Source organism: Strix uralensis, chromosome 20 (genome assembly GCF_047716275.1).
Source record: "Strix uralensis isolate ZFMK-TIS-50842 chromosome 20, bStrUra1, whole genome shotgun sequence".
NCBI lineage: Eukaryota > Metazoa > Chordata > Aves > Strigiformes > Strigidae > Strix > Strix uralensis.
The window spans coordinates 12,024,560-12,037,422 of NC_133991.1; the positions used below are offsets into that span (position 1 = coordinate 12,024,560).

Sequence of the window (12,863 nt, forward strand, 5' to 3'; positions counted from 1 at the left end):
GCCAGCAGCTGCATTGTTGCTCGTCACTGAAGTGCACTAAGAGGTAAAGGTTTGATATTTGCAGTACAGTCAGGCCTGGCGAAAAGGAGCTACAGTCCACTGAGCTACACCCCTGCAGCTCTGACAAATAAACCACCAGCAGCCAGGCAGCCTGCGCGGCCCCGTGCCAGCACCAGTGCCACGACCTGCACCACGGCTCTGGGAGCTGAGGAAAGGCACAGCTGACGGAGCGTGCCGGCAGCACTCCCCACAGCCAACCCCACAAAGTCAACCACTGGATCAGAAACCTCCTCACGACACCAGCCCTTCTCCCTTTCTCTTTTGAACTTTTAAAAAGGCCCTTCTTGACCGGGGAAGCTGATCTCACTAGGAATCTGCTCCATACGGATGGAAGCTCTACTGGTGCAATTACTCCTTCAGCTCAAGCAAACAAAAATCCCCTCAGCTCCCCCCTGCACCTCCTGGTTGAATCTGAATTTGTTTCCCATTGCCCCTCCCTTTCTTTCCTTTTGGTTTTTTTTTTTTTTTTCAAACAAGAGCGCTCCCCTATGAAAATGATGGCAATGCATGCAAAGCGCCACTGGTTATATCAAGCTGTGATTGAGTGCCAGCGCAGGGCAAAGCTTTTGAAATCAGGCAGCAAAGCGGAATCAGCAGAGGTCGGCTGAATAACCCACTTGTAGTTATTAACAGCAGTACCACAGGAGAAAGAGCAATTCCACTGGCTGTGACCAGTGGCATTCCTCTTATGTTTCTCCATTTCTGTAGAAGAATCTAAACAGAAGGCTGTGAAACACGCCTCAAACCATACATTTTGATTGGGTTTTTCCTCTCCCTCTTTCTTTCCTTATTCTTTTGCTCCCTCTGTGACTCAGCCAAGCTGAATCTGCTACTGAAGTCCAATTTGCATAAAATTATCGTCGTTCCATTCAGTTTGCTGCCCCTTCAACAGCCCCTTCTTTGCTTTGTTGGAAGATTTTGCCCTTTCTGAAACAGGCAAGCCAAGGGAACTGCAACACATTACTGCTGCCTGCTGTCTAATTAACATCAAACCCTCAGCACGAAACTGCAGGGATTTACAGGTGTCCTGGAATCATTTTCCCCTCCTCCCTCCCAATATCAGCCAGTCTCTCGCAACAAGGAGGGGACCTCAGGCTACCTAATGATACACTGCGAGTTATACACTCGGGTCTCCAGGCTCGTACGGTTAAAGAGTCCAAAGCAGCACAGCTGATTCAGTACTAGCAATCCAAAGATTGATGCAAGAGCCTGTTTTAGCAACTGCTTTAGTCCACAGAAAATGCTTCCATTTTGTCAGAAATTCAAATCTTATATTGCTGTAAAATGATAGTAGGAAGGAACCTATAAACACTGCTCTAAGTGAGTTTTGGTTCTTATTCTCCTGTAAAAAGCACTGTTTGGAAAGAGCATTATTTAATTTGGCTTTCAGCCTTCAAAATGGTTTCTACCTGTAAGCTAAGGAAGAGGCTGACAAAAAAGAACAACCAAACTACTCCATAGATGATAAAACATCAAGAGACAGCAAAGGAGAGATCATGCACCACTCTTGAGCCTTGAAATCAGCAACATCAGAGTCCAAGTAGGGTGTCAACAAACATCCACAAGCACAGAAAGAGGAGCTACTGGGCAAAACCAAGCACAAGATAGTTGAGACATTTATACTGATACCCTTGGAAATAGCAACTAATGACTAGACCTGAATTCCAGCCTGGGAAGCATCACAGACAGCAGGATGCAGTCCCAAAACCAAATTCAACCTAGATAAGTCTAAGGCATTTGCCTCTGTGTCCATGTTTGCTGTGTTGTGTGTGTTCCCAACTCCAAATGCATCTAGGGCCAGCTGGTACCAGACATTTTGTTTATCAAGTTTATAAAGTAAAACTTGCTTTAAAGCTAACTTAGCCAGTTATCAAAACTTCAGTGTCTTAATCTGCAGTGCTAAAACCTTCCTTCACTTCCACCTTCTAATGGCACATCCTGACTCCAGATTCCCCAGGACATCTCAAGGCCAAGTGCGGCAGTTAGGGGTTACATGTGGGACAAAAGGAAGGCGTGGGCTCCATGCACAGATGAATGGGGAAGGCATGGCTGAGGCATCAAAGTGAGCAAAACAGGCTGGGTTACGCTTCCATTTACTTTGGGGCTCAACATTTTCAGAAGGCAGAGCCCTGTGGTATCATTGCCATACCCCAAAATAAAGATATATCCAGCACCTGAGTCACCCTTGTATGGAGATCTGACCGAGGGAACACATTTACCTCTGAGTAAAACAGAGGGGTCTGTTTTATGGAAACACATTTATCTCTGAGTTCTTCCCTTCTGATCCTCCAGCACATCTGCTACTGGGGAAGGAAAGATCAAGAGAGCAGCTGAACCACCTGGCTGGGGGAATGCAGCGAGCTGGAGAAAAGGGGATGCTTTAGGAGGAGCAGTGCAGCAGCACGATGCTGCAGCAGGCTCCAAAAGCTGGCTACAGCAGACAACGTCCCAGTTTAATTTAAACCTTACAGCTTCAGACATAAGAAAGGCTGTTCAAAAGCTGGAGAGGGGGATTATTAGAAAAAAAACTTCTCCTGTTGAAAAAGCACTATAATTCCCTCTCCCTCTTCGTTTACTGGACACACAATGTGTCTTTGAACAGAAGATTTTAAGCTAAGATTAGGCAAGCACTGTTTCATGTGCTGAACACCTAAGAAAGGCCTTTCAGTGTCTGTCACCTGGCTTGCCATTCTCACAAAGGAAGCTGAACTCTCTAAACACCAGTCAATATTCCACCAGCTTCCCATCTCAGCAGGGCAGTCTGAACAAGAGGGAAGCAAAGAACAGCTTGGAACAGGGCTCATTTCTTCCTCGCATCTCTTCTCACCAGGACTCTAGATGACTGAAAGAGGCAGGTTATCCAAATGCAAGGGGCTCTGCACAGAAGCATTTGTTTGCAGTACCCTGCTGCAGCACGGAGCGATCAGCATCCCGTAGATACCCTCGTATCGCTTCCTCCAGATTGGATTACTGCAACGCCCTCTACTCGGAGAGGGCTTGCAAACTCCATTTACTGCAAAAGGCACCAGATGGTTACGCTGTACTCCTCATCTGCCTTGCACCGGGCAATAAGGAATGCTGGGTTTATCTATAAAGCCCTCTATGGTTTCAATTATAAGCAGTTTTTCTCCCTACATCTTACCCTTGCAATCAGGATCCGTGGGGATTCTTACAACAGAACATTTTCTATTAATTTAAACAAATAATTCCCAAAACAGTTTCTGCCCACAAAACCCACCAGGAGCAGGTTGCATTTCTATGACTTTTTTAGCAGATTTAAAGTTTTTCTTTCCTCTCCACTTCCATGCAAAGCTTTCCTGTGGGTAGTAGATGGCAATCATTCAGTGGCCAAAAATACCAAGTCTGAGTGCCTTGCTGCAATTAGTCAGATCAGAAGTAGTGACTGTGATTGTTTCTGTTACAATTAAGTAAAGGCATAGCGAGGTTAAATACCAATAGCAAAGAATTTAAATATAACAATCACTACCAGTTTGCAACTTTCTCTACATGACTTTTTGCTCCAGTAAAATTCAGGCCCTTAAACGTTCACACAAATCAGACACAAAAGGGACCAGGGCTTAAAAATATCTGATAAAGTGCTGAGAAATGTGTGGCATCATACAACTAACACCAGCTCCAAAAGAGAACGGTCTCTTAAGGGCTGTCTGGTATCTACTCCTGGTTCACCAGGACCCAACCCTGCAGAGCCTCAAGGGACATTTGGCTTGATTTTGGCTTTGGGGTTTGTCCTTGGAATGCATTTTTAGCTTTTCAGCCTAAAAGTTCATGCTACAGAAGATACAGAAAAACATACAATAGACGTAGAACACGGTCAAAAACAACAAAGAAGACTTAAGCAAGACAATGTCAGAGTTTTGAGATTTCTGGGTGTTGGGCTTAACATAAAGTCTGCCTTTCCAGCTAGCTTAAATCTACCCAGGCAGTGCTAATCTCAGACCTGAGGTACCCTGCTGCCGGCTGTGCTCCAGCACCCAGCCACACAACAGCCGCACAAGTAGGGGTACACCGCAACAAGCTGCATCAGGCAACGGGAGCCAAATTCATCGCTCACAGATGGAGGTGCAACTCAAAGGAACTGAACCTGCCCGTGCAAGCAGTGAATTCATCCCAAGCCTGCTTGCCTCTGCACAAGGCCTGCGATGCATTTTCATCAACCATCAGCAGTGCCGATGGTTGAGAAGCAGAACTGAGCTTCAGAACATTGCCCCAGCGAATGCAGCGTAAAGGAGAGAGGAGATTTCAGGACAAAGAAGCTGTTCCCCCAGCAGGTAACAGTTCTCCTCTTCCAGCTGACCTTGTCCAATTAAATTTGTGTACGGTAATAGAGCAGTGGTCAGCATGGGCAGGCCAAACAACCCCCAAGCAACACAAGTAACTGAGACCAGCAAAGAGAAAAATGAAGAAAGAATGGGGGGGGGGGGGGGGGGGGGGGAGAGTATTATAAAGGGGTACTAAAAATAGTATGCAATTATTTACAAATATTCTAGAAATGTAGGAGACAGATGAGACCAAATGCATGTCCCATTTGTATCATGAGTGTTTTGTGCTGCTTGTTGAGGACAGTCATTCATTTCTAGCAAACCAGATTCCGAAAACCATTTCATAAAATGTACTGATGGATTCTCAATGAAGCGAGACTGGACCCCGTTGCCCAGCCCCACCAAAAATAAAAAAAGGAAAAAGATGTTTGGAAACAAAGGAGAAAAATAGCACTGGTACCATACTGCCAAACCAGCACAGACCAACAGTGGCACCCGGCGGCCACGGAGACTCACTGCGCCTCTGGGCTCCAGCACGCTCCCCGCTGCCTGGGACAAAAATGAAATATCGTCTAAAATACCCTTCCAAGTTCCTGTTGCAAATGAAAAAACACCGGAACTGACTAACCTGACAGATGCTGAAGGAGTTCTGATAACCAAGTTTGTTTGGTTTTTTTTTTTTTTAAATTTATCTTAGCATACACTAGGAGATGCGACCCTTCTAGCAGCTCGGGCAGCAAATAGTTGATGCTTTTGGTTGCAGTCATGAGAAATACATTCTGAAAAATACTGACTGAAAACCAAAGTATGTCAACTCTAGCACTTCTATATAAAATACATTCATACATGCATCTTGGCCTTCTCAGTCAAAAAACCACATGCTAGAAAAGATTTCACCTTATCCAGTAAAGCCAGGATTGAAAGTAGAGCTGATCACAAACAGTTACAAAGGCCTGGCAGGGGAACACTGCAGGAGGGGACAGAGACTGTTTGCCTGTTCTTTATTAAAATTCTGAGTAATTGATTATTCTGTTTGGAATTGTATTTTTTGGAAGGCTTGGGATTCAGCTAGAACTGAATTTCTAGATGCAAGTCACTACACAAGCTGAACTTAAAAGTCAGAAAATACGTGAAAACTGTACCATATTTAAATGAATCCAAACTGCAGAAACTACTACCCACAGCTCCTGAGGTTATAAATAGCTTAGGAGAAGGAACTGGGTAATGTAGGGTTTTATCTTAAACAATTTGTGCTTATTTGAAGCACTGGGACTCTCTTTCTCCACCAGTACTATTGCAAGTTTTCTTTGCCAAGATAGGATGTAGCCCCTCATAAACCTCCGCTCCCAAAGGCACCTGAACACGTGATCTGACCTGTTCGGATGGGAGGTAGGCAGCATGAACTGGAACTCCACCACGCAAGTGTTATCCTTCAGCTGGCGATGCTGGACGCTGTTTAACTCATAGGCGATATACGCCCTTCGAACGTACACCTGGTTAGAGAGAAACTCCATCAGCGTAACTGTGCTAAGGAAGCAGAGAGAAACAAGACAAATAATACACCAGAGACTTCAACAATATTAAAAACTAAACAGATACCTCCAAATGAGTATCTAGATAGAACTCTAATTCAACCAGAATTTAAAGTTATTCTCTGAGGAAGGTCAGTCTGGCAGGGTACAACCACCAGCACAAGGCACACAGGGTAGGCTGACCCCATTCTCTGACAGCAGCCTCACTTTCAATCCTTTCAACCACCTAAATCTTCTTCAAGCAAAGAAGACAACTTGAATCTGAAATTTCAGTCAATTACAAATATTAATGCTGTTAAATGCCAGACTCCAAGCGTGCCAGATTCCACACACCCTGCAGCTCTCTTACGAAACAAATAAACCCAAAATAAAAAACCCAGAAAAACTAAAAATATTTATTTTTTCAATGGAATAAACTTACCTCCAAAGCTGCCATTCTTACCACCTGGTTACTGTGGTAGAAAAAGTTGGGTAGCACATCAAAGATGGATGTCTCAGACAAAATGAGTTTCTAGAAGAGATCACATTAAGCGGAGTTTTAAGAGAGAACTGCCTGTCTTGCAAACAGGGTCAGGCAAAAAAACAAAAACCCCAAATCAAGCCTGTCTAGTTCTGATTTCCATGCTTTTCCTGTTGTTCATCAAGGATTATGACCTTTACATTAAATCATAGAATCACAGAATATCTCAAGTTGGAAAGGACTCACAAGGACCATCGAGTCCAACTTCCTGCTCCTTGCAGGACTACCTAAAACTAAACCATATGGCTAAGAGCATTGTCCAGAGGCTCCTTGGGCTCTGCCAGGCTTGGTGCCGTGACCACTTCCCTGGGGAGCCTGTTCCAGTGACCGACCACCCTCCCAGGGAGGAACCGCTTCTTCATGTCCAATCTGAACCTCCCCTGACACAGCCTCATCCCATTTCCTCATGTCCTATGGCTGGTCACCAGAGAGAGGAGATCAGCACCTCCCTCTCTGCTGCTCCCCTTGGGGAAGTTGTACTCTCCGATGAGGTCATTTCACTATCAGTGGAGGGATGAAAACAAAAATAAGGGGGAAGTTAGAAAACGGGACAGTACCATTTAAAGCCCCAATGACCTTGGGACTAGAGGTGAGATTTAATGCAGAAACCTTAAGCTCAGTGAGAAGAAAGCAGGGAAACAAGGCGAGAAGTTTGGTTGATACCTGCAGGTTCTCAATGCAGAACTGGTGTCCATACATGTCAATAGCGGACAGGAAGATGGACTCCACCTGGTTGTGACGCAGCTCGTAGGATGGCAGATGGGAAGCAATGAGAACCTGGTAAACAGCAAACACAAGGAGTGTCAGGGACTGGAGCTGTGCGGGGCCATCGGCAGGAGGCTGTTACCTCCAAGGCAGCACTACTCTGCTCCAGCCCAGGAGAGGAGACCGGTTTCTCCTGTGAATTCTGTGGCACCTGGGTGATGCTGCAAACTCTCTCCCCTCCCCAGCCTCATTTGTGTATCTGCTCGGTTTGTATTATTGGCAATTCCCCATGGAGAAAAGGAACAGCTTCAATCAAGTTCCATCAGTGCATGTGATTTAGCACTGCAGAGCTGCTAGTCCTGGGGATTGCCTGACCGGCTGTTAATTGGAAAGCAGATCTGGCAGGCAGCAGCTGTGGGGAGGCCAGCAACGGAGACCGCCTTTCACAGCTTCCGAGCAGAGGAAGCAAGAGACACTGGTGCCAGGTATTAAATGCCCAACATGAAGGATACAGAGATAGGAAGGAGAAGCAGCTTGCAGGGGAAAATGAAGTGAAAGAGCGACATAAAGACATACACAAGGACTGCAGCACCATCCCAGCATGCTGCTGAGAGGTTCAATAACTGAATGGTTCAAGGACACAAACACAATCCTGAAGGAAACAGAAGGTCACTGAGCAGCTTCAAACGCCCCATTCATTTTCAACAGTCAAGCTCTGAAATAAAAGGAGCGATCCCAAAGTGTCAGCTTTCCTGCTTAAGACTTTTAGAAGGAAGATAGGGACTGTGGAGCAAGAGGAGTGATCAGACTGCAGGGTTAGCGTTACCGTGAAACGATTATGCCCTCTCACTCCTTCTGGGCTACAGACTAACTGCTGAAGAGGAAGCTCACAGTAATATCGAGGCAGATATTTGGCATTCAAATTATTATCTGGTACTAGACTCTTGGAATTGACAGTATCAAGAGCTTTTGCAATTATTTTCAGGTTATAAAGAAATCGACAAAATGCAACTCAAAAGCTAGAAGAAATCCCGCGAAAGACCAACATCATTCTCTGCAATAATTCCTTGGCAGTTGCAAAGAACATCTAGTTCTTGTGTAAACTTCTCTCCCTGTTCTCTGCACACGCTGATTTGCAATCCTACGGTAGCTGATGAACCCAGAGACCATGTCCTGGATGGTTACGTACAGCTGCCTGCACCCTCCAGGCAGGCTGTGCTTGTCGGGTTCACAGATAAGACAGAGTCAGAAGGAACCACAGTGACCATGTATTCCAACTTCCCCTATCGCACAAACCATAGGCTACTCTCAGTTAACTCCTATCTGAGCCAGGGAAAATTTTTTGGAGGAGCAGGGACAAAGGAATGTAATCTTAACTTCAAATTTTACAGTGATTGGGAATCCACTGCAATCTTTGTTAGACTGTCACAATGGTTAATCATTGGTTAATTAGCTTCATTGCTAAAGCGCTGCTCACTGTAATCTACTCTTTACATTTGCATAGTAATCATAATAAACATCAAGAGATACAGACTTTCCAAAAGAGCAAGCTCCAAGTGGGAGCAGTCCGTGTGGATCTGACCAGCAGTGGCACAGCCCGTCTCCATCGGGGATCAGCTTGGATTGCTAAACACGCTCCCTTACCTGCCGCGCTCGCAAGGCCACTTTAGCATTGGTCGTCTTGCTGAGCTGGGTCAGCTCTGTCAGAATATTAATCAGCTCATCTGTCAAGGTAGGGTCACGGCCACATAGCTGGTCCTAAAAATAAAGAGAACTGAAAATGTTTAGAACAGAGGAAAACCATCTTCCATTCTCCTACAAAGGAGTTTAAACCTGAAATACATACACGCATGCTCTCAGGTGCTGGACCACACCACCTCTGGAGGGCCCTCTCTAAATTATTCTCTAATCCTGTGCTGACAAGGGTACAGGTACTAGGCTTTCAATAATTTTACACAGATCCATAAAGCTACAGAGGAAAGAAGGGACTGGCACCATCACCCATTTTCTTACTTGTAGCATGTGTTTTGGCATGCAAACACATGAGAAACACCAACTTGTCAAGAGACTCAAGTAAAACATTTTCCCACTACCCAATTTCAGCTTTGTATCAGAAGTCTCCCCTAGCAGCACTCCAAAATTCAAACAGCATTTAACTGTAGTGAAATGCCTTGTGTAGCATGCAAAGATTAGAAAATTTTCACCGTGAAAGGTGACCAAACAGAAAGAGTTTAATTCCCAGGAGAACTTAAATAAACCCTCAAAATCAAAGAAGACCCACAACTCCACGTCCACAAACCAACCACATGCTTTGTACAGTTTCAGCAACACCAGAAAAAACAGATCCTGTCATCCTTCTAACAAGGCTAAGCAAAACTTATAAAGCCATAAATGATATAATGTGTTTCCTGCCACAGTACAGGACTGACTCCATAATATTTCTTCTAATCAGAGAATCCTGGTTCTGAGGAAGTTCACTAGCTTACTTTACTGTCTAAATTGGCTGGATAAAACAATAAAACTGAGCAGCACCATTTTCAGTGCTGATGCTGTTTCAAAACTCTTTTGGATTCAGCCATTCAAAAAAATGCAAACAGTAAAGACTTCAAGTTGCTTTGTTTTCTGAACAGAGGAGGTGCAGTCTCATTCACACTTTCTTCCAAAAATAGTTTCAATTCCCATGAATAATCCCATGGTCTTCAACCACTCACACTGGCTTGTGAGCCTCTTCCCTCCCACTCCCAAAGCTGGAGACCCTCTAGGAGCCTCTAATGTGTTTCTTCTATACAGCACTTAACAGCTTTTCTCTTGGTAAATGAATCACAGGAGGAAAATGCGAGATGAAAAGGGGATTTGCAACAGGAAAGAGAGCTGGTGCTTAAAGTTTTAAGAGATTTTAAACACATACAGTCCAGAAAAGGCCCTTTGAAGATCCAAGAAATAGAAAGGGAAAAAGGGAAACCTCTGCACAGCAGGTTAGATTGATAAGCCTGACAGGGAAAATAAAACCAAAAAACAAGTAATACAAGTCGCACTGACTGACTACCAAGTAACAGCTCATACTACCTGCGAGTCCAAAGCTAAATAGTTTTTCCCCCACATTGCTCTTGACCCCTTTCTCTCCGACCCCACTCAAGCACGATGCCACCCCTAGGAATGATGGCGTACATCTCTCAGGGGGAGAAACCACAGCTAAATCACTCTTACTAGAAAAGATCTAAGCTACTACCTCTTATTAGATTGTTGTCCCCTACTAACCAGTCTCGGGCCAGCAAACGTTACAATGAGCATTCCCAAAGAAAGTTCTGTAAATTTATCCACTCCAGGTCACTGTGTGAATTCACAGTGAATAAATTCAAGAAGTGCCTTCATCGTATTTGAAATACAAATTCCTGGGTGTTGTAAATGTTACTGCTCAAGGTAGCAAAAATCCAAGAGGACACAGGACATCTGCCATGCCACAAGCAATTCTGTCCAGTTCAGGCTAGGATGTGCATACAACAGTCAGTTAAGTACATAAAATGAACATACAACTTCAAATCACACTATATTTCAACAAATATATGAAGGATGAAGTAGTTCCCATCCTGCCTTAAATGCCTGCTAGCTAAAAAAAGGTGAATGATGGCAGCATAACACTATTACTAAAACCATCCTCAGAGCCCCTTGTTAATAATGGATTCCTAGGATACATCAATAACAGCAACATAAGCATCAGGGTATTTTGACATGACGTTTGCCCTTGGAGGACAAACTTAAACCATCCCACATAAATAGCTTGGCAACCCATAAAATGCCAGAGCCTTCACCATGATTACACCAAATGTGCCACGGGGTGCCTCAGACATGAAGAGTAATGAGAGTCGGAAGAAAGAGGAATGACCGTCTTTTGGTTACCGGCGAGCGACGGTCTTGGTTAACAGCGTGACCTGTAACTCAGCAGATGGTAATCCCCAGGTGAGCCGCAGGCGACACTGTGACCAAAGGCACGTCACCCCTCCCGAGCTCCCGGCACCCCCTCGAGCTGAGCAGACCCTGCGACACAGCGTTCGTGTGAGGGCCGAGGCCCCAGGCGCTGCGCTGGCACAGGCTGTACAAATGGCGCTGGGGTCACCGGCCAGCTCCCCGGCTGCTCTTCCACCATGGCCTCCCCACTGTGTTTTAAGTTCTGCGATGTCAGCCTTTACTTGAGTAGAAATGACAGTGGTGGGAAGAATGACTGCACAGGAAGGATAAAGGAAAACTCTCTGGCATTTCTATGCACTGCCTACCTGCCAGCACAGCCCTCGCTCCCTCAGACGGACACAGTGCCGGCCAACGTGAAGACACAGCAAAGCTCTGCCTCCAAGACACAGCTTGCACGGAGGTGAAAAACTAGACAAAAAGTTTCAGTCCCGTTTTAGCAAGAAATAATCAGGATGACAACAACAAAATAAAGCAGGTAGCTGGCGCTGCACTGGCTTTTGCCTGCACTGATTGGCAAAGGCAGCGAGCAAAGCCTCAAACCAGCTCTTTGACAAGGCCTAACGCCTCCCCGGCACCCCCGTGTAATTACACACTTGAGTGACTGGACTCTGAAGAAAATTGAAGGCCTGAGCTGCGAACAGCTGCCATTTTCTCTCTCCATCACGCCAGCATGATTACTTGAGAAATGAACAGCCCCGGCTCAAAGCTACTCCAGAATTCTCAGAGGAAATATGGCTCCGTGTTCAAATAATGAGATTCTTAAGGCAAGCGTTACTTACAATCACACCACACACCAAAAAGGGAAAGAAAAAAAAAAGGGGGGGGGGGGGGGGGGGAAGGAGAGCCAGAAAGAAAGAATGCCAGGGTCCTTATATCTTACACATTAGAATTTAAGAAACCCAGCCTCAGCCTAGGACAATTATGACTTTTTTTCTGCTTTTGAAAGTTATTTTGTGGATGGCTACTTTGGACATATTTTTGACAGTAACAGACCATATTGTGTTTGTAAAAAAAAGAAAGAAAAGAAAAGGGGAGGGAGGAGAGAGACATATAGTATTGTAATTAGCCTCTTAAAATGCAGGATACCTAACTGTAGTTTGTTGAAAATCATGTGGTAGCATTCATCCTGCCTTGAGGAAGGTGGACATTCATTCTGCCTCAAAGCATTATGTGGCACAAGGATTTTTTGAGGCATTTTAGGAAACAGGAAAAAAAGAGACAGGACTCAACTGTTGTTTTTTAATTATTTTTCCTGGGAATGTAATTTACTGGGAGTTTTACCCATTTGAGTGGGACTGAAGTTAATGAGGACTGAGATTTTTTTTTTATGAAGTAACAAAGCAGAAGAACAGGAGAAGGTCCTGGCATGAGGATTTATTTGTGTTTCTAGGGTGGAATCTATGTCTGTCCAAGACAGATTCTGACCCCAGGAAATTCCCCATCCCTCTGCAAGCCCCCTGAACAGCCACACACCATCCCAAGGGTCAGAGGCCTGCACTGGAGTGACCAGCTTTGTGCTGAGGTATTGAGTCCTAGACAGATCCCATCACGCAGCCCAGAGTACAGCTGGTCTGAAAGCACCACTGCAGACCCAAGATAAGACTTCCTGAGACTAAAACCAGGAAGAAGCTAAGAGAGCCACTGCCAAACCTATAAGACCAAACCGTGGCTCATCAAGGGCCTCCATACGGGCTGGCTAATGCCATTCACTACCAGGAAGTCACCCTCATTAGTAATGAAGGATCATAAAAATGTTGCTATTACAGAATTATTACCACAAAAAAATCATCTGCTTTTTAT

General features: G+C 44.9%; 1 protein-coding gene across 8 annotated transcripts in view; it reads right to left on the reverse strand.

Moving 5' to 3' along the window:
- The window catches only part of ACACA (acetyl-CoA carboxylase alpha), a 132,714-nt gene that overhangs the window by 80,954 nt on the left and 38,897 nt on the right, over positions 1-12,863 (reverse strand). For all 8 annotated transcript variants that reach the window (XM_074890471.1, XM_074890468.1, XM_074890466.1 and 5 more), the window contains 4 exons: positions 8,742-8,855; positions 7,056-7,169; positions 6,294-6,383; positions 5,715-5,833 (listed from right to left, as the gene is read on the reverse strand). In XM_074890471.1, coding sequence (XP_074746572.1) covers positions 5,715-5,833; positions 6,294-6,383; positions 7,056-7,169; positions 8,742-8,855 — 437 coding nt within the window. The remainder of the gene's footprint in view (positions 1-5,714; positions 5,834-6,293; positions 6,384-7,055; positions 7,170-8,741; positions 8,856-12,863) is intronic.